The sequence below is a fragment of the Topomyia yanbarensis genome, chromosome 2, assembly GCF_030247195.1.
Source record: "Topomyia yanbarensis strain Yona2022 chromosome 2, ASM3024719v1, whole genome shotgun sequence".
Lineage (NCBI taxonomy): Eukaryota > Metazoa > Arthropoda > Insecta > Diptera > Culicidae > Topomyia > Topomyia yanbarensis.
Genome location: NC_080671.1, coordinates 58,214,039 through 58,235,704, shown reverse-complemented (window position 1 = coordinate 58,235,704; position 21,666 = coordinate 58,214,039). Strand labels below are relative to the sequence as shown.

At 42.7% G+C, this 21,666-nt stretch overlaps 2 protein-coding genes across 2 annotated transcripts; both read right to left on the bottom strand.

Annotated features, from left to right (window-relative positions):
• Positions 1-312: 312 nt before the first annotated feature.
• On the bottom strand, positions 313-2,329 carry LOC131679491 (uncharacterized). Its single transcript, XM_058960227.1, has 3 exons — positions 2,083-2,329; positions 788-2,031; positions 313-624 (listed from the first exon to the last, which is right to left on the bottom strand). The coding sequence occupies exons 1-3, from the start codon at positions 2,327-2,329 to the stop codon at positions 313-315; spliced, it is 1,803 nt and encodes a 600-aa protein (XP_058816210.1).
• A 5,165-nt stretch (positions 2,330-7,494) lies between these two features.
• LOC131686131 (uncharacterized) lies at positions 7,495-9,060 on the bottom strand. The gene is made up of 4 exons (XM_058970301.1): positions 8,799-9,060; positions 8,606-8,701; positions 7,758-7,957; positions 7,495-7,702 (listed from the first exon to the last, which is right to left on the bottom strand). Exons 1-4 carry the CDS (start codon positions 9,039-9,041, stop codon positions 7,660-7,662), a joined length of 582 nt encoding a protein of 193 aa, XP_058826284.1. The 5' UTR covers positions 9,042-9,060; the 3' UTR covers positions 7,495-7,659.
• Between the last annotated feature and the right edge of the window lie 12,606 nt (positions 9,061-21,666).

The window sequence follows — 21,666 nt, the reverse complement described above, 5'->3', positions numbered from 1 at the left end:
CCGGTTTCCGGTGCTGTGTGGCGTGTGTCTCGTGGTATTGGGCCATGGGCGTTCTCTCCAACGCCGAGGCGGTGTGGCAGAGGGCCCATCTTCTAGGTGCTGTATGGGGTTGTTGTAGTTGTTTTGGGCTATGGGCGACCTCTCCGACGCCAAGGTAGTGTGGCAGAGGGCCGATTGGCGATGTTCGTTTGGGTGTCGTTCTCGGAATCTTGGTGCGGGCTGGTCATGCTTGGGCGCTGTGGGCCGCGGGGGACCTCCCCACGGCTCCTGCGAGTGTGGTGGAGGACCCACGCTCGCTTGTTCGTGCTTTGCTTACATTCGGTCGAACAGGTTGGCATCCTTCAGGAATAGGATGAGTGCCTCCTCCCGAGCTGGGTCGTTGGACAGGACATCTCGTATTGACCCGGTTAGGTTGTGTTGTTGCCGTAGGTCATCCAGCTCCCGGCAGTTGCAGAGCAGGTGCTCGACGGTGAGCCGGGTGTTACATGACGCGCATTCTGATGGAGGTACGTTGGACACGATGTGGGCGTGGGTCACACGGGTGTGCCCCACGCGGAGTCGGGAAAGTATTTTCTGTTCTCTCTGGCTGACTCGGTCGTTCCAGGTGTCAGTTGAGTCCTTGACCTTTTGCGTATGACCTCGGGATCTCCGCCAGTGGTTGGTGAATCCGTGCTTTAGACTCGTGTTAAATTCCCTTAATATGTCCACTGTTGGGGTCTCGGCTGAGAGACGGGCTCGGGCTCGTCTGCCGGAGAGAGCTAAACGATCGGCGTCTGTGGCCCGGGACCCAGCAGATTGTGACCAGTGGGTCTCGATGAATCTCGATGGCCTGAACGAACGGGTGCTTGGAGGTTCCGCTTTCGACGTCTCTCAGGACCGAGAGCGAGTCGGTGAATATGACCGTCGGTGTGTCGGAGGTTCTTATGGCCATTGCCACTGCAATGGCGGCCGCTTCCGCTGAGAATATTGAGCAGGATCCGGGTAAGCGGAAGGAGAGCCCGCTCCCCAAGCCACTGATTCCCGCGCCTACTCCGTCGTCAGCCTTGGAGCCGTCGGTGAAGATTTGGTTGTGTCGTGCATACTTTCTGTGTACTAGTTGTCGGTACTTTATCATTATACTGTTCCGGTGGTCACCAACCTTTATTATACGAGCAAGGCTGTCGTCAACATTTGGTCCGGAGTCGTACCAGGCCCGTGGTCCCACTCGGTGCAGCCGGGCGATGGGTGGGAGGGAGTTGCCAGTGAATTCATGGTGTATGTTGCTTGCGATGGTAAGCAGGAGGCATTCGTCGCCCGATGTCTTCTCCAGGAAACTAAGTGCACGTTTGAGAGCCACCCTGGCTGCTTCCCAGCGGCAGGGTAGTACTCCGGCCTCCACACAGGCTGCTTCGGCAGGGGTACTCGGTAATAGCCCGGAGGCTAACCGCACCGCTCCGTGGTATAGGGGCCCGAGGATGTTGGAGAGTCCGTCCAGGTTTCGGCATGTCATCTCGATCCCGTAAAATATGCTACTGTGTATTAGTGATCTTGCGACGTTCAGTGCTGCTCGGCGGTTGTTCTTAGGGTGGCGGGAGCAGATCGTGCGGACCAGCCGCTTTCTGCTCTCGCAGTCTTTTTTTAATCGTCGGAAATGTGGCATCATGGTTAGTTTCCGATCGAGCGTGATCCCGAGAACAACTGGTTCCTTTCGAAACGGAACTACGATGTTGTTGAGGCGTATTGGTCGAGCATTGGCTGGGTGATATGTGCTGCAGCAGTGTGTTATGGCGCACTTTTCTGCTGCGATGTTGAAGCCGGTCGCGAGTGCCCATCGGCCGACCGCGTTGACGGCCGCCTGGAGGGATATCCTTGTACGGGGTATGGTTCTCCCTAGGGCCACCAAGATGATGTCATCCGCATATACGAATACGTAGATGCCCCCGGGTAGCGCGGCGAAGAGCGAGTTCATCCTCACGAGGAATAGGGTCACAGCTAGTACTGATCCTTGCGGCACTCCGTTGGTCTCGCGAAACTCGTCGGATAGTGTGCCGCCTATGCAGACCCGGAAGCGGCGGTTGGTTTAATAGTTTTGAATGAACACACCGAGGTTTCCCTGTATGCCCCATCGCTTCAATTCTTGTAGTACGCCTTCGCGCCAGACGGTGTTGTAGGCTTTTGCCACGTCGAGAATGGCGATGTCGGCGTGGAGGTTTTCAGATCTTGCTTTGTCCAGTATTTCACCGAGGGAGCCTAGGTGGGCTCCAGTCCCGCGTCCCTTCCGGAAGGCAAATTGGCGTTGGTCGAGAAGTTTATGGTCTTCCAGCCACGTGGTCAGTCGTCGGTTAACCATCCTCTCCAGGGTTTTCGATGTGCATGATAGCAGGCTGATTGGTCTGAAGTCGCTGGGGGTACGAGTGCCTTGGCACTTTTTGGGAATGGGAACCACATGGGCCAGTTTCCATTCCTCTGGGAAGGACCCGCCTTCCCAAATTGTGTTGAATGATTCCAGGAGGGCCCTTTTACCTCCGGGAGGGAGATGCCGAAGCATCGGATAGCCCACCCTGTCGGAGCCGCCGGGCTACGGCGAGTTCAGATCCTGTGAAGGGCCTATTGTAGATGGCTGTGGAGTCTGGTGTGAAGGTATTAGGTGCGGCTTGGAGCCTTCTTATTCGTTGGGCGAATGCTGCTGGCAGGGCTTCGTCGGCGGATAACGATTTGAAATGGCATCCTATCCTGTCCGCGATTTCTCCAGGATCTGTGATGGTGATGTCGTTGACTGCTAGGGAGTAGCCGTTTTGTCGGCGTTTTCCGCTGAGCGCGTTGACCCGTCTCCACAGCTCCGTAGTTGGGGAGTCCGGATGAATTCCGTCCACGAAGTTGGTCCAGCTTGTTTCCTTAGCCACTTGGATTGTTTTCCTTGCGGCGTTTCTGAGCGTCCTAAAGTTATCCGCTCTTTGGTCACGGAGGGGATGATTGGGTGATGTTTTTTGTAGGGTGCGGAGTGCTTTCCGGCGCGCTTTGATGGCGGCAGCGACTTCCGGATTCCATCAGTGTACGGCTCGGTGTGGTGGGGCACCGCTAGTTCGGGGGATACTTTCTTCAGCTGCATTGACAATTATTTCCGAGAGTTCGGTCAGCGTGTACGTGCGGTCTCGGTCGAGTTGGGATTGTATAGATGCGTCGTAGGCGTCCCAATCGGCGTTGTCGTACAGCCAGCGTCTGCGCCTGGTGGTTTTAGGTGGAAGGTGGTTGGTGTGTAGTTCGATGGGGAAGTGGTCGCTCCCAGCCGTGTCGTTGGCCGTGCACCAGCCGAATATCCCTGCGATGGAGCTAGAAGCAAAGGTGATGTTGATGGCAGAGGCGGTGTTACCGCGGATGAATGTAGGGCTGCCGTCGTTAAGTACCACGGCATCGACTTCTTCGATGAATTGGACGATCTCGTTGCCTCGGTGGCAGCACTTGTTCGAGCCCCAAGCCGAGTGGTGGGCGTTGAAGTCTCCCAGGATGACGAATGGGGCTGGGATCTGGTTGATCAGGCTGATTAGTTGATTTTTTATATTGGTGACCCGCTGTGGGAGGTAGATGCATACGATGGAGCAGTTGATGGGGGTCGAGATTCTCCTGGCGACCGCGATCAGTTCAGTGTTGAGCGAGATGTGGGTCGATAGGAGTTCAACCTTTATTCCCAGGCCGATGGTTTGATGGTTGTTAGCTCCTCTCGCAAGTTCCCACTGGTATCGGTTCCTGAACCAAGGGGAGGGGTCGGTTCCGCAGTGCAGGTGCATTTCCTGGATAGCGAGGCAGAGTGGCTCGAGGCGGGCGATAATGTTCTGTAGGTCACCGAGGTTGTTTCTTAACCCATTAACGTTCCACTGCAGGGCGAGCGTGGATCGTTCTGGTTCTGGGTTGTTGTTCATCGAAGTGCTAGAGAGATTGTGTGGTGGGCTACCTGTTTTGAATGTTTTTCTGTTGCTGGGTATATTTGTGTTGTCGTCGTTGTTAGATGGACTAGCGTGCTGCTCTTCTACTGACCGCGAGAAGTATGGTAAGCGGTCCGAAGGGGTTGTGTCGGTGGTTCTTATGTGTTGCGTTATGGGTACGGTTTTGTATCGTTTGTCCGAGCGTGTGGTCAGCCAGACGTCCGCGGTTAGTTCCTTCCCTGCAAAGGAGTTCGAAGCACTAATCTGTTCTTCTGGGGTGGTATGATGGTGTACACTTACCCGGGGGGTAGCCGGGCCCCCTGCACCAGCAGCCGCCGAAGGCTCGTCGGTGGGATCCGGTACATCCGCGGCCGGGGCTAGTGCAGGGGCAAGGGCCTTTTCCCTAACGCTCCTGCGTTTGGTGTTCGCTGTTGAGGGTTGTGACTTGATGGTGGAGGTCCGCGAGGCTGGCGCTGGACAACAGTTTGTTGGTGTTATGCGGTATGCTGCTGGGTGCCAGGAGCATCCGGGGATTGGGCTAAGTGTTCGTTGTGTTGGAGCTTGTGATTTTGATGTCCCATTTTCAGGTTTTGCTTTTTGGAGTTTCGGTTCATTGTCTTCGTTGCGTCCCGTCTGTCGTCCACTGGGGCTTCCGGGTGGATGCCGGCCGGGAGAGTCCGGTTCGCCGTTTTGCGGGTAGGGTGGTGTGGGCTGGGTGTTTGAAGATGGTTCGATCGGTGGGCCCGAGGTCCCTTTTGTGGTTTGAATCTGGCTATGCGATTTGAGTGGTGGTGAGTGGCGGGCGGTCTGGCTGCGTCGTGGCCCGCTGAGAAGTGGGCCGCCCGAGATGACCGATGTGTCCGCCGTGGTGGTGCTAGTGTTGACTGTTTTGGGGAGGTAAGCAGTAGTTGTGTTGCGGTGGTTGTGATTACAAGGGATACTTTCCTGGGGATATTTCGATGGTCCCACACCAACAGCCGCCGGGGGCTCATCGGTGAGGGCCGGTAATTCCCCGGGCAGGGTCGGTGTGGGTAGGCTTAGTTGTGGTTGTGGTTTTTGCATTTTGGTTGAGTTTCTGTCTTTGTTGGGGCTTAATCCGAGATGTCAATCATCGCATCTTGATCGTGAGCCCAGGATTCTCCGGTGGGGGGTTGTGTGCTGTGTCCTTTTGTCTGATGTTTAGTTGTTGGTTTTCTTAGTGGGCTTCGGGATTTTTGGTTGTGGGATCGCTCTTGTTTGTTACGGGTTCTAGTTTGTCTGCCCTGTCCATTTACTAATTGAGCGTTACTGGTTGTAGCCGTTTCATTGATATTTGTCGGTTGTGGCGTTTTAGGCTGAGTTTTGAGTTCGGTGGGGGCCATTTTTTGTTTCTTGTTGATATTTTTTGTCGATTGAGTTGCATTATTTGTTGTTATTTTTATTGCTGGAGAGCGGCAGGGTGTGGGGCTGGCGGAGGATGTTCTTTGCGTTATCTGTCGTTTGAGGTCGTTGAATGCTTGGTGAAGTGCTGCCATCTCGTTTCGCAGGTCCTTGTTTTGGATTTGTTCATCCAGAAGTTGTTCTTTAAGTGCTGCGATCGTGGCGTCTTTATTGTCGGGTTTTTTGACGATTTGTCCCTTGAGCAGGGCGATTTCCTCTCGGAGCAATGCAATGGTACGGTCTTTCCCGTCACTTTGTGGATCTAATCTGTCCCTGAGGGTGTTTGCATAGGTTTGACTGTTGTTGTTTGCTTTGGCGAGGGCTCGCGCTTCGGGGAAGGAGAGTCCTCGGTCGGTTTTTATTTTTAGTATTTCTTTTTCCTTGATGAAAGAGGGGCAGTTCTTGTCCCGGGCGGAGTGGTTGCCGTGACAGTTGATACAGGTGCTGTTGTCCTGGCAAGGGTTCTCCTTGGATGTCGGGTGCTTCTTAGAGCAATTGAGGCAGGTCTCGGGTTGGTTACAGTTCTTACTGCCATGCCCGTATTTCCCACAGCGGAAACACTGCATGGGGGCAGGGTAGTATTTCCGCACCCCAATCCTCATCAGTCCCAAGAAGATGTATTCTGGGAGATAAGAGCCGGAAAACGCGAGTACGAGGATAACTATTATAGTCGATAAGTCATGATACCATTCAACCTTGCTAACTTTTTCATCTATCATCTTGACCAGGTGGTTGACCCCTTTTCGCGCATTTTCTTCAGCTCCCGGATATCATTTTACACTCCATTTAGTGTGCCAATCCATTATTCTTAAGCCTTATTAGCCTTGACCTGAGCTAACGCATATGTCGACAGGTTATCGTAAAGCTGTTAATAAATAAATACAAATACAAATAAAAATAGGACCAGCGCTGCAAATTTTCAGCTGGTTTGATTGAGCTTGAAGAAGAAACAAACCCAAGGAGTGAGTCGCTTAGAACAATGTGCCATAAACACTGTATCACCTACGATAACACGACATAAGATTACGATTCACAGTAATACACGATCATTTCACTCGTTACCACAATGTGTGGCACAATGAGGCACACTTCTGACAACTCAAAGTGTAGTTAAATAATCATAGCAACCATTGCTCTTGTTTTACTGAATACCATGGCACATCGCGGCATATTGCGGCACAAGCTACCACGCTGCTTGTTTGTGAGCACAATTACATTTGTGCTAAGCGGCTCACCCCTTGAACAAACCTCATATCATGTCCTACTATGTTCGAACTGCAGTTGTTAGCTTAAACAGCCATGCCGCGCAATTATTTTCCATTCATTTTCAATTTCATTAGCACTGTGAGTATCTCTCAACTAGGGCACTGACTAGGTTTTTCAATTAAAACTATTGGGATTTTCGATTGATGTACACCGGTGTAGTGAAGTGCACTTTCTAGCAGAAGTGTCAATGGAACATACCCAGTTTTCTGCACCTCTGCTAGAAAGTGCAGAAATGGTGTGGCTCCAGTATTACGCCGGTGTCAATCAATTGAAAATCCCTTGGAAAACGAAACAGTTTTTTCTCACACCGTTGGAAAAATCTTAATTAAAGTCAATCTGTAATACTGTGCCAATGCCTCGAATACATTGATTCATTTTCAGGAAAATTGTCCTAACGGTGTGAACTGCTTTTTTCATTTACCAAGATGGCCGCTTATTGAGGCGTTCTCGGTTGAACCTTCAAAATATTGTCCGTGCTTTTCCAAAGGAGTCGCGAAGATTATTTTCGTCGCAGGAAGATTCGGCGCATGATTCGTCGCAATGTATCTCTTATGAGATTAATGACACTTTTTAAAAAAGATGATGCAATTTTGTGAAAAACCTTATTGTAAATAAAACATTCGAACACCTGAAACTTTAGACAGTCAGTTTTATTGACAAATTCAGTTAAAGTAAATAATTAGCACACATTAAACTTGGGTAATACTTATTTTTTGACATTTTTCAACTGAATGGCTCATTTCCAATGAAGCGTACAATACTAAATTGTATGTCAATATTCAACATACACTGCTGGCCGCATCAGAGCAGATGGTGGCTTTGGTTGGTGACTGAAAAAGCATCATTTGAAATGAAAGCGTTCGATTTGGTAATAAAAATCCCGCCAACTTGAAGTGAATGATTGAGGGAGGCTTTGAATTTGAATCTTGATTCAACTAACAGTCGGCATTTGAAATTTCAAATTCGTATCAATGGATAGGACTGCGCTTTTAACACGTTGTGTTACATATTTTTAATTTTTATGCAGACTAAGTATAACAAATCATGCGAAGTGATAGCCGGAAGATTAGATAGTCTATTTCAGGTGAGTATTCTCGTCTCCAACAACACATACGGGCCTTAAAGTAATTGCTTTAAATTTGGATTGAAAGCTGTTATAGACGTTTCGCTAACCTTTTGTCTCGTCGCAATGTTCGGAGCCTCGGAAGGTAATTGAATTTGGACAGCACACTCACCAGGTAGAGAGCAGCGATAAGGTTTCGAGTGAATTTATAAACTGGTTCCTCTTTGGACGCTTGCATCCAACTCGACAGCAACTTCCGGGTTCTTTCGAATGCTTGTAAGTAGCAGGATAGTGTGCGTACGATCACGGCCTGAGAAAATGAAAGCAAATTTGACGCAAATTAGATAATGCAATTCGCTGGCTTCTCCTACCACCATGATAGAGGCTTAATGAATGTTTCATACTGAGGAACTTGCTATCTCCAAACCGTGTATTTTTTAATGATCCTTATACTGTCGTTATACGCTTAGTTGTCCCATGTATATAGGGAATCCCATAGATCATGGGACAAATATGCATATAACGGCAGTGTAGTACTCTATGAATTTTAGCTTTGACAATCAATAGAGCAGTCTTTCACAGCTATTTTTAAGCGTTAAAATTCTATATTTTGCTGTGAACTGTAATTGATTATCATCAGTAAGTACTCAATATAATTTATAATAACACTGCAATTTGTTCTGAAATGGAACTCCCGGACTGTTCAATCACTAGAAGTAGTTAAGTACCTTAGTAAAGTATAAATAACATGCTACATACATTGAACGATTCTAGCGTAATATGCTTAAGCGGATGTCTCGAGGTTCTAATTCGCCTTCCGGTTCGTGAGTTTACTTTAATTATATGGTAACCTAATGAATTTATTCATATCTAGATGGTTATTCGAAAATAAATTCAGATTTTTCATCATTTTTTTGTTTCGAAAATACTATATCTTTAAAACCGTACTGCTTCTTACCAATATTTTTTCATCTCTCAAATAGCCTAGAAAATACTGAACTGGAATCCACAGCAACCGTAACGATAGCTCACAACTCGCTACATTCGAGACGATCTGCAATCAGGAGATAATAATCGTCTTAATTTTCCTTGGAGACTGCTAAGCTTTGCAATCGTCATTATATACCAATGTAGAAACAAAGTCCACCTACCCCAAGCGTAGTGATGAAGCAAGCCTTTGTTGCATTCGTCCCCAGGAGGTGAACCGAGTTTTTCTCCAACCAATTTGCTACGATGATACTGGTTGCGGCTACAAACATAAGCGAGGCAGTGTTCGGGAACATGGGATCCGATGTTATTCCGGGTTGGCCAAAGTGGTCAACTATGCTTAGCGAGCAAGCATGGGCGGCGATGGGCACTAAAATAGTGACTAGTTTTTCCAGAGTACGTTTCATTGCTGAATAGTTAGTGTTGTCAATTTAGTCCTGGTAAATAATCTCATAAGGCAGAGCTGTCTTTGATCAACTGGAAATAATTGATAAAGCAACGCCAAAACTTTCATGTCGTTTTCGTGATGAAACTTGACTTGAAAGATATGCCAATTACACCCAAGTTTGCGTGAATGTAGTACCGATCACGCCTGAGTACTGTACAGTAGTGCACTGTTAAAAATGAAAATGCCATAAGAAACCTTCCTGGCTTATCTGCGGTACAATTAGACCAGGGCATATCCAATGAGGAAATCTGATTCTAAATTATCTCTAATTTCGATGAAGTCGGTTGGTACTTGTTAGCAAATGAGTTATGCCATACTTACTTATCTGTGTATGCATATCATTTCTGATTTCATTTTAACTACTAACACCGGCGAGTGCTAATCGAATAACAATTAGACGTCTACCGTCGGTTTAATAGTTCCGTTTTGATTTCAGGCCGGATAGATACTGTTAATTCTGTGTTTGCATGAAGTTTGTTCCTATTTATCGATTGCGTATTTCAAACTGGTTACTGAATAGGTAAAAAGCAAAATATACGCTGGACCTGAAACCACTGCCACCCCCTTTCCATATTCCCTTCAAACAATGTTCATACCAACGATAAGGAAAAGTTAAACGACTCAGAACGATGTTGAAGCTGCTTGATTTAGCCAATTGTGCTGTGATCGTCTGTTTCGGTTGCGTATAGATTGAGGGATGCGCGAAATGTGTGCATTTCTTTTCTATTATCCTGTTTTTAGATCAGGCGTTTTCGGAACGGTCGTTCAGTGCGATCCGAAAAGAGAGTTTGAAAAATAGCAAATATGAAGACTTTTTTTTCAATAGGTCCAATCTGCAAAAGAGAGCCTCTCTTTGTTTACTTTCTCTTCCGCGAATTACTCGGTCACCTTTCTGATTTCCCTTCAACTCTATGCATAATAAGCTAGCAAAAACCTAGGTCTTTCGAAACATACTGATAAATGTTTAAAAAGTTTTATGGTTTCGCAGTAATAAGCGAAAGAGAAAGCGAAAAAAGAGGGCTTGCAGATTGGACCTAATGGAAAAAAAGTCTTCATATATTGAAAAGGGACAATGTCTTTCTTCTAGCTGCTTACTAAAGTGCGCTCCGAGACGTTTCAGGAAAAAATCGCTCGCACCCCGTTTGAAGGTTTGAAGGGAAATACGTCCTTGAATGTCATGAAACCTCAAGATGTAATGCGTTCGAGGGTCAGAAAGGGGGTGGTAAACTACTAAATAGTTAAGTTGATAGAAAATCTCAGAAAGTGCCACAAAAATTTCAAAAGCCTTTTCAAAGTATTTTCGAACCTTTTCGAAGCACTAAAGAACGTAGTCGTAGAGAAAGTTACTCACCCAGTAAGATTCTTTCGAAATGGTGGTAACATACAATTTTGATGTCAATAAAATTTAACTTCGAAAAAACACTTTTTCCAAAAATCACAGATTTATGTAGAACATATACGTAGTAGAATTCGAAATCGTTTTGGTTTTATTGTGTTGAACAGGAATTACGAGAGGAACTTTTCATGCCAATTAAATACAACAGTCACCAGGCGCTTTTCGGATTAACCCATAAGTCGGCCATTTTGTTAAATTTTCTAATGAAAACAAATCGCGCTCTTTCAATATTTTCTTCCCCTTTCATAAAATCGCGAAATCCAGATCAGATTTTGCGTCCTAAAGGAAATTACTTCTTTTTTTATTCATTTCGTTTATTTAATAGGCACAAATGCGTTAGCTTAGCGGTGCCAAATTCTTTTGTTTTTACATTTTGGATATTTTAAAACTAGGAGGTTACAATGTTGAAATATTTTTTTTATGAAAGAGAAAAATTTTACAGCTATCTTAAGACTAGAAATAAGATTCTATATACAAGAGGGAGGGCAAAAAAAAATTTTTTGTGAAAAATTTTATAACAAGGAATTCAATAGTAATAGTTTTTAGGAAATATTTACAGTTATCTTAAAACTAACAATATAGTTTGGTACACAAAAGGGGGAACAAATATTTATGAAAAATTTCACCGGTGTTTTAAAACTAGGGATACAATTCTATTTACAAGATGGGGGACAATAGTTTTAACAAAGAGGTAAAATTACAAATATCTTAAAACTAGGAATACGGAATACAAATTTGATTTTTTATCGGAGATTCGTGCTTGGTCAAGATATTCAGAGCAAAAAATTACTCCTTGAACAGGTCGGTAGTCAGACTAAGTGATATTGTATTGATTTCGAGAAAAACGAGTTTAAAGCACCTTTACGTTATAATTCGAAATTAATTTTTTATCTAATTCCTGCTTATTATAACATATTTCGAATCTGGCAAAAATCGAATATAGCTGAAGAAAGTCTTTATCCTGTACATTATTTCATTTTTTAAGATTTTGCGACTTGGTTCGGTCTGACTTAACACCGATTAACTCAAACAAAAATAAATCAGAATCTTCGTATGTAGAGGAATCTGGGGATACTTGACTAAGTCAAAGATATTTTTTACGAAAACGTGTATTGCTTGTTTTGTAAAACTTAAAAAAAACTTTCTTAATAAGTGCTTTAATCCCTGCTTTATGCGTGATATTGTTTGCCCCATCATACAAAAAAGGCTCCCATATCATCATTGCACGATTTTGTTAGTTTGACTGTTCCAACTTGACGAAGTGGCAGCGTATTCGTGATTCATCGCAAAAACATTTTAATCGGGGTAGAAGTGTTCCAATGGACGTTAAGAAGAATTATAGACCGAGAGAAAAAAGGACAACTATCCGCAAAGGTGTTCATTAATTGCCCGAGGATTCCGAGAGTTGTTGCTGCCATCAGAGCGAAGATTCGGGGTAATCCTGTGGGTTCTATGAGAAAAGAGCGAGTGAACATGGGATTTGTGGAATAGAAGATCTTAAAAAAGGGGTACAAGAACGCACTTGATAACTCATCACATCCGAAAGCTACGAGTTGAGTGCTGTAGGAAGGTTTTGAACTTCCACAAGCGAAGAAATCCGGTGAATCAGAACCGACCGTTACGTAAGCTCTCTTCCGGTAAAAGTCATGATTGACGAATATAACAATGTGCACTTGACACTTATCCTTCCGTGGATTAAAGAGCAATAGGGATCGAAGGCGAATGTGGTATGTCACCAAAATGGAGCTCCGTACCACATCTCAAAAGTAAAGGATGTTCCACATTAAATTAAATCACGGAAAAAACGCAGTGGAAAATTACCTAGTGAACCAATCCTTGTCAAACTTTCAGACACTAAATATGACCCATTAGTCAGATTTTGGCATTGTCATTTCATTCAACTTCAATGCCTTAACCGTACGCTCGCACCTTACGCTTAACTCCACTCATTAGGTACTGTACAGGATCTGGCAGCTTCTTCTGTACGGAAACCCACATTTTTTTCATGTCTTCCTCAGATTTGACTTCCTTGGGTTGCTTCAGTAGAGCCTGCTTCACAATTGCTCAGTATTTTTCGATGGGCCGTAGTTTCGATGCGTTGGGTGGAGAGGGGGGGGGATTCATGTCCTTGGGTGCGAAAGTTTGACCCGTTGGATTCGTACCACTCCAGGACAACATTTGACTAGTGGTACAAAGCTATATCCGGCCGCGGACCCCTAGGGGGCCGTGGAGTCGTTACTGGAGGTCTGCGAAGGAAAATGTATTTTCCGAGTGTAGATTGAAATTAGAAATCCAGGGTGATTTTTAAGGGGTCCGTCGTACGAAAAAGGTTGAGAACCGCTGAATTGTAAACAATAGGGAGGAAAAGTTGTAAACAATAGGGATGAAAAGTCACTCACGGCCCTATCCGCGGCGTGTGACGTGAGACGACTAATTTCACCTCACTCTACGTGACTTTTCTCATCTGATTCTGAAGAGTCACTTCGGGTGACGTGAGACGCCCATTTAACCGCAATCGGGAATTTCACCTCACCCGAGTCGACTCTCAGAGTCGGGTGAGAAAAGTCACATGAAGTAAGGTGAGTTTAGTCGACTCACGTCACACGCCGCACAGAATAAGGCAGCCAATATACTAAATTAGACATGTAATGCAAACAAAACAATATAATCAAATAGAAAATAAATAAATAAAAACCTGCGTAGTTTGCTATCATCAAAAGCTTCGAGCAGCTTGCAAGCTTTGCATATAATCCTAATGGATCATTACTCTCAATATGTCAGTTGTCGACGGCCCTATTCTGTTCGGCGTGTGAAGTGAGACGACTAATCTCACCTCACTCTAAGTGACTTTTCTCACCCAATTCTGAAGAGTCACTTCGGGTGACGTGAGACGCCCATTTAACCGCAATGGAGAATCTCACCTCACCCGAGTCTCAGAATCGAGTGAAAAAAGTCACGTAAAGTGAGGTGAGCTTAGTCACCTCGCGTCACACGCCGCGCAGAATAAGGCCGAGAGTCAACAAACCTGTTTTAAATGAAAGCTCACATCCCCTAAATTTGTTCGTAAATAAGGAGATTTTGAAGTGGCAAATCGTGCCAAAAACAAACCATACTTAGTAAAGTATACAAGCGTAATCGATCGAGCTGCTATTGCCTTCGAATATATAGGGAACTTGCCGTATGAAGTGTTCTATAGCGCGATCATATTGTTTTGTACGGTAAATTACAATCAGTAAAACACACAGTCTAGATACACTCATTGCAGATGTCTGCTTTGTGACTTTGCAGTCGTTTCTTAGAAGAAAAGAAACGTCCCTTCCAGATTGAGTGTCGACTATATGATAACTAAATTATTCTTACAAACAACGATTACCTCAGTAGTCATTAACATAAACATTAATAATAAAAATATAATCAATTGTAAAGAAATTTCTGTTCACCTCATACTATCTCAATTCACCGTTCCAGCACTTCTTGAGTATATTCTCAACAGGAAAACGTTATCGCTACTACGGTAGGCCCAAGTAACAACATTTCATTTCATAATCGATTCCTTATCTTTTGATTCACGTCTCGAGTGGTCTCCGTGCGATTTTGCGACGGCATAAGGTTAAGGCACTTCATGATGAACAATATAAACCACAAGCATATTTCTTTTCATTCGTCTCCGTTAAAACTGTTTTCTAACGAAACCTTTTCTAATCAATCTAGTAATGTATCTCTCTTTTACCGTCACAAACAGATGTTTATATAATCATTAATCATTCTTCAATTTCAATAAAATGTATGCACTATGTTATATTTCTCCTTAGTAGAGATAGATTTTGCAAGCTGTTTTTTCTTCATCGAGGGGATTTTTTTTAAATCATCTTTGCACGTGAAGAGCACAGAACTTATAACTAAATTAGTTATGAAATTTGCGTTTTGAATTCATCTCATCAGAATCCAATGCTTAGACCTGTCACTAAGTTAGTGTCGCATTCTGCTGAGACGAAGTCGAAAAGTAAATTTCATAACTAATAATGTTATAAGTATCTTCGCGCGCAAATATGGTTTTAAACAAATCAGAAAAAAATAGTTTTTATCTAAATAGTTATCCACTAAGTATAAATAAAGCATAGTATCTTGTATTTGTTTGCTAAGCCAAACCAAATGTTTCGATTTCATTAGTTCTCATCAGCTAAAAATGAGCTCCTTTTCCTGCGGGATATCACGCTTGACTAGGGGTTTGCTTAGGAACGCAAACTAAGTCTCCATTTTTTAAACTAGCGTCAATACGGCGCTACCTTAGTCGTGTCACTAAGTTAGTGTCGGTTTCTGATGAGACGAAGTTGAATAGCAAATTCCATAACTAATTTATTTATAATTATGTAATTGGTATCGGAAATTATTAGCAGTAAATATAAGTAAGATACCATTCATAAATTACGTAATGCAAAAATTGCCCGCAATTGACTCCCCCTCCCTCATGTAATAAATTGTCACAAATGTCTCCATCCCCCCTCCCCTATTACGTAACAAATTCCTATAATGGTTTTTTTCTTCGGTGAAAACATGTTACGTAACGATCTAGCTAAATCCCCCTCCTCCCTATGTTACAACTTGTTGTACCCCCTCCCCCCTAAAAGCGTTACGTATTTTATGAATGGTCCCTAAACTATTAGGACTTTTTTAATTTTGATTATAGAGGTTTTAGCCATAGGGCCATTTGCTTCTTTTCGGGTTAGAGAAATATCTTTTAGAAAAATCTCTAACCCTATGTGCGAGGTTGGGAATCTAACCGAGGTGAGCTGCGTACAAGGCAATCGATTTACCAACTACGCTATGTCTGTCCCCAATTAGGATTTCAAACATCGTTATTCATTTGATAATGTTCATTGTAATGCCTACATACAAACGAAAACTGAGCAACAAAATTACATTATTGACCCCTAAATCGTGTTCGTGACATAGTTCACAAAACAAGATATCGCGAATCAGTTACTTTTATGATCTAGTTCATATTGACGCGCTACTCCGAATAAATAATCCGATGGTGACCAAAAAAATATAAATCACGATAAGGCGAAGAGAAATCATGATAAACTGCTGATATCATATTAATCCACGTGTCAAATTCGAAAGTAAGCGTAGTAACAAAACTTCACTAAAAATAAAATATGAATGAAGAAAATGGTGAACAAGACCATGAAATCATGATAATAAATCACTCCACTCGTGACTAACATATCACGATAAAGCGGATAGAAACTGCGAAAATCGTGCCAAAAACAAAACATGAACATAAATGACACTACTCGAGACCAAAATAACATCCTGCCTTGGATCTTCAAATTGTGAATCACATTACTCGTGACTAAAATATTACGATAACGTGAATTGCAATTGAGAAAATCGTGACTAAAATCCTGAAATTCTGAACATAAATCACGTTTCTCTGTCAGAAAAATCCGATAGCAAACTCATGAGTATTAACGTTCACGAACATTGATAGCTGCCGGCTCTGTTAGTTGATAGAGTTTATACAAATCATTGTGTCCCCAAAATGTGAACAAGAATCATAACAAAAATGTCCACAGAACAACCACAGTAACACAATCAAACATTCGAATTTAACGCCATGTAGATGTTGGGCGCGAACTAGTTTTTTTGGAAACATAAATGGTTTCATGAATACGAGCTTGATTATTCAAGGAAACTTTTCGTGTAGGCATTGTTTAATTTCGACGAATTGAATCGATCGGTGAAATATCCAAGTGATACCGTTTGTTAAAATCACTCACTCTTTGAAATTCCAACCGAATAGATTTGTCTCGATACATGTCAAAATTTGAGTTAAATGGCTACCATAGTTTGTGTTTAATAGGATCATCAGTGAAAACTTTAAATTTGAAGTTAAGTGGAAAACGAAAACGTATGGATAAGGTTATCTAATTTGATTTTTTAAGAAACGTGAACTATGTATTTCCGCTTAGCAGTTTAAACAATTATATCGACGGTTTGTTCAATTTTTTTTACTAAAATGAATTACAAGTATAATAAATGTACAGTTATTGAAATTGCACATCCCTTTTTGTCAACCAGCAGCTTCCTTTTCTGATAGTGGCTCCAACCAGCAGCAACGCATCTCGAGAATAAAAGCACCGATAACGAACTAAAAAGCGACGCACATCCTCGCTCTCGTTCCGGTTTGATTCTTGAAAGAGGCAAGTTCACTGGAGATACACGGAAATTGTGTTGACTCATTTCCTTCGGTCGGGTGCTTCTGCAAGCGTGGCTTTTGATGAATGAAACCACTTGTTGAAGGATACATAAGGATGGTCCCACTGAATAATATTTATTTTAACGGTGGCATAAAGTAGATTAGGAAACTCTCGCCAGTTAGGCAGCGGACTAGGACTTAATACGAAATAGCGCATATAGCACTATTTCATTTCAATTCGGAAAGTCTCACAGGTTAAAGCGCATATATCAGTAAAACAAATGGGTATTTCCATCATTGTTCTGATACGTACCTACCGTAAGCATCCATTCAACAAGTGGTCCACTTAAGAGATCCTTTCCATCTCTCGGAAGAACCATTTTCCATCCGCTTTCTTGTGATTATCGCTTCAGTTTCACTACGAGGAAAAAACATAAGAAAATCTCAACAGCATCGGCAGTGTGAAGAAGGAATGTGTGCTGAAAGCTTTTCTTTCTGGTTCGTGTGATGGCAGTGATTTATTCTCCTTTCATAGAGCCTGAACTTCTGTTTCAAGAGGTGAATTTATGTCTAACTGAAGGATCCTTTCATTGTGAAGTGTTAAAGCTAATCGAACTGGACTTAAGCTTCTCTTGATGGAAAAATAGTAATGGAGGAATCTTATTCAAGTTCACCTGATTCAATCTACTATAGTTTATACTTTAATATGAACTTGAAACCCGTTTTGCGTAGTAAATCGATCAAACTAATTCATTAACTCCTCTACACCCGTTCGACTACTTACAGTCATTATCACACTCTATTTACGTTGTCGTCAAAAAAGAGTGGGATGAAATGACCTCCCAGTCGCTGACCAGTTCTGTAATGTGAAAAGCATTAATGTGTGCACGACAGAGGCACTTGACTTGGATTTCCGATTTTATCCCTCATTTCCACCTCATTCATATGTATTATGTGTAAAATCCTTACCCTACCCTTAACGCATGGTACACCGCCTATCTACTGTTGGGTTCTATTCTCAATACATATTTTCACAATCTACAATTCTCACCACTTAAGCACACTTGGGATAGTGGATGATCGGTAGTTATAGGTTGGTCAAAATTAAGCGGGCTTTATTAGTAGTGAACGCTTTGGGTTCATCCATAAATCACGTAGCATTTTTGAGCTGCAATCGACACAGTTGCAATGTGTTGACAATCATACCGCTGAATCGTCAAACAAACGTCTTGTGGAATACCTAATACAGAGCGATCGATTCAACTGTGCATAATATGGCTTGAAAATAAATGACCATGAGTCGAAGCAATATTTTTACGCGCCAGAATAATTACAAAAACTAACTATATATAAACAAATTTAAATAAATGAGTGGTTTTTTATTATTCTATACTTATTATTATCAGGAAGAAGCCAAACCCAATTTTCATTTTCCTAAATCAAAGAAAGCTACGTAGCTTTGCTTGAGACCCTACCTCCACATCGTCACATATCGTCACAAAATATCAAATCCTCCCCTACCCACTTCAATGCTACGTCATTTATGGATGAAGCCTTTTGAAAAAAGAATCGAAAGGACCGATTTTGTATGAGGGAAGAAGACATAGCTTAGAAAAGTGGATTTTTTTGTATTTCTTATTCTGCCGTAATACGCATAATTGTCTCATGTTCTATGGGATTTCCTATATACATGGGATAATTATGCGTATAACAGCAGTATTCTACTCAGTATAACATCTGACATCAACTTAAGGCCAGTTGGGCGATGAATCCTAACTGACACCAAATTGGCGCCAGCCTTGCAAATGTTTCAACTGCCCCCAAGGGAAGTTGGCATATAGTTTCAGGTAATTTGTTCTCGAGTCAAATGACAAGAATTCAAATTCGCTTTCTAGTCAGCAATCCAAAGCTTCTGTGCTTGTCTTATTGGCGCCAATTTGATGTTAGCTTGATACTGCTAACTCTAAAGTGTTGGAGTTGATATCTAGGATTTTATCTCACATACTTAAGTGAACAGAATAGTCGAAGAACAGCAAGCGATACCGTCAAAATTACAGATACTATTTGTTAGGCATTTGCAACTATATCCTGTGTTCTATAGGGAATTCACCTGGGACCCACCATTTTTCTTGTCTACATGGATATTTGCACCTTGCCCTTTCCACCATTCCTGAAGGTTGTACAAAACGATTTGAATATTTTCACCAGTTAGATTGAAAACAATGGAATGGTTTTAAATGCTTCAAATTACTAACAATCACAGTCTACTTTCTACCTCTGCCGCAGTCAGACCTACAATCGAGCCAAGTGAACAGCAGACCTCTCGATCTAGTGTGAATTGTCTCGAGAACAAAGGAAACATCGGATTATTCTTGTCATCAAGAGTAAAGTTGACGAAAAAACTCTATTCCGACCCAACGCCAAACCCAACGCGGTCGTTCATTTGAAATTTTGTTCAATACGACCGAGTTTTTGTTTACCTTCTGAAGGTAAAAATACAAATTAGACTTATGGAAGTCTTGTACCTTCAGTATCATCATTTTCGCAATGCAGTGTTAATATTATTCAACACGTCAGCACAAGCCGAAAGTTTTGCAGAACAATTTAAAACACGTGGTTGAAAGTGACAACGCTGGAATTAAGATTTCCGTTTATATTGAACATGATTTTATAGATGTAAGGCTATATGACATATCACCTCGTACCCCTCCTGAGACAATTGTAAAATGCATGTTGCAATACGGAGAAGTAGAATTAGTTACACCTGATACTCGGAGACACTTCTTTCCAGGTACTCCTAACGGCTTTTTTGTAGTGATGATGCGGGTTGAAAGGCCGGTACTCTCCTACTTGACCATAAAACTCAAAACTCACGGAACTACAATTAAACAAACTACGCTATGCACCCATGAGGGGCAAACATCTACGTGCAAGTATTGTAATCAGACAGCACATCGTGGAAAACTTTGGGCGGAAGATGCAGAAGAAAACGTATCTCAACTGACTGCTAACTCATCTACGGCAAACCAACCCAAAACGGAGTTTTCACTACCAATATCTGAACCACAAACGGTGGCCAAATTTGAGGCAGCTGTTCAGACCATGATGAAAACTGAAAAAGAAACATCCAGCACCCCAAAATCAACTGTGAGCAACATCGGCAAGGAAGGCAATATCAATGACGACGGATTCACACTGGTCAACAGTAACTGCAAGAAACAGGGAAAAACATCTGATCGCGGGCACCAAGCCAGCTTCGACCTGGACGTGAAAAATAAAAGGGAATTAAATGACCCCCCTGACGCAGTATGCCAGAAGACACCGCGAAAGAAGGTCTCCGCTCGCAATAAAAAGTTGCGCGCGCGAGATCCAATATTTGTTTATATTTTTGTTTTTACCATTGTAAACATATAAAATATCCATGGCTCCGTTAGCTACCGCTATGAGCCGTGTCAAATAAACGAATTAAAAAAATACAATACTCAGTAATTACTTTCATTCGCAAGCATTCATTGACCCTTTACAAATACTTCCTTTCCAGTAGCAGTCTTCAAGGGAAAGACTTCTGTTAAAGATTTGGGAGTTATTCATGAAACCAAGTTAACATTCCGAAAATATATTTCATTCATCACAGTCAAAGCTTTCAAAGCCCTCGGTTGTATTTTTCGGTTGACAAAATCTTTAAAAACAACGTTTGAGAACTAGTACATTCTATATTAGAATACTCATCCGTTGTAAGGACAACAAACTACCAAAACAGTATCAGTTGTCTCGGATCCCTTCCATACAAGTTCATGCGATTTACTCTACTTCATCTTCCTTGGATTGACCTATTGAATTTGTCTACGTATAAGGACATATGTAAATTGATTGATCTAGCCAGTCTTCTCAATCGTCGTCCGAACGGTTTCCAAGTTACTCGATCTTGGGCCGCTAGTCTTCAATTTTCTTGAACGCCTGCCGCAACTGCCTTTTCCTTAAATGCATACCGTCAGCGAGTTCGGGGTTTACCCGAAGTCGACGGCTACTCTTAAGCTTTCTACTAAGCACAACTTTATTTAAGCTCTTTTCTGAAATGCGCACTACATGTCCAGCCCATTGTACTCGAGCGTGTTTATCAGTCAGTCTCTGTTAGCATGTTTATAGTTGGTACAGCTCTTGGGCTATTGCGTCAGTGCCCTTCTCCTTTTTTTTACTGTGCTGCCGAGTATTAAAAAGTAACAGACATAATACTATGAGCAAATTTGTCCAAAAAATTGATCCGTCATTTGTCCCAGAATGCTCCACTTTTTATACACAGTTCCTAGTGGATTATCCCTCAAGCTTGAGAGCAATTTTTTACTTGTGGCCAATTCTCCAAGTACTTTTGCATGTGTCAGCGGTGCCATCATCGCAAATGCGACCACAGTCCCAGTAAAAAACATATTCAAAATGACTGTTGAAGCGGATGAAGTATTGTATTCGAGTGTTATGTCGGTTAGTCTGTGCTTTAGCTGACTACGTAAAGCATAGAAAATCCCAATCGTAGTAGCAACACGCCTTTTTAACTCGCGATCACATCGTTATTACATGTCACTAGTATTCCAAGATATATGAATTCGTCGATAACCTTGTATCGTACCCCATCGATTTCTACTTCGGTATCAACACCGTTCGGACTGCCTCGTTCTCTACCAACTACCATGTACTTTGTCTGGGCATGGCGTTCACGACGGCTGTGATGTGGTGAAGAGCGAAGCGTTAAAACAATTTACTTTGTCTTGTTAGAGTTTATAGTCAGTCCATCAATTTTGTTGAAAAACCATGTTCAGTTGGTCGTTTCACTGAATCGTACGTCTCATTGAAATCCACAAACAGATGGTGAATCTGCAAGTTAAATTCCTGAAATTTATCCGGAATTTGTCGCAGGGTAAGCATTTGGTCCGTCGTTGATCGTCCTTCTCGAAACCAGCTTTGTTCTTCGCGCAGTACTTTTTGAGTTCCCTT

Coding starts and splice junctions, on each gene's coding strand:
- LOC131679491 (XM_058960227.1), bottom strand. CDS start 2,329: ATGGTTAACCGACGACTGACCACGTGGCTGGAAGACCATAAACTTCTC. Junction 2,032..2,082: donor GGGCATACAGGGAAACCTCG/GTGTGTTCATTC, acceptor GGGTCTGCATAG/GCGGCACACTATCCGACGAG. Junction 625..787: donor CACTGGTCACAATCTGCTGG/GTCCCGGGCCAC, acceptor CATACGCAAAAG/GTCAAGGACTCAACTGACAC.
- LOC131686131 (XM_058970301.1), bottom strand. CDS start 9,041: ATGAAACGTACTCTGGAAAAACTAGTCACTATTTTAGTGCCCATCGCC. Junction 8,702..8,798: donor GCTTCATCACTACGCTTGGG/GTAGGTGGACTT, acceptor TCCTGATTGCAG/ATCGTCTCGAATGTAGCGAG. Junction 7,958..8,605: donor TGAGAGATGAAAAAATATTG/GTAAGAAGCAGT, acceptor TCATTTTCTCAG/GCCGTGATCGTACGCACACT.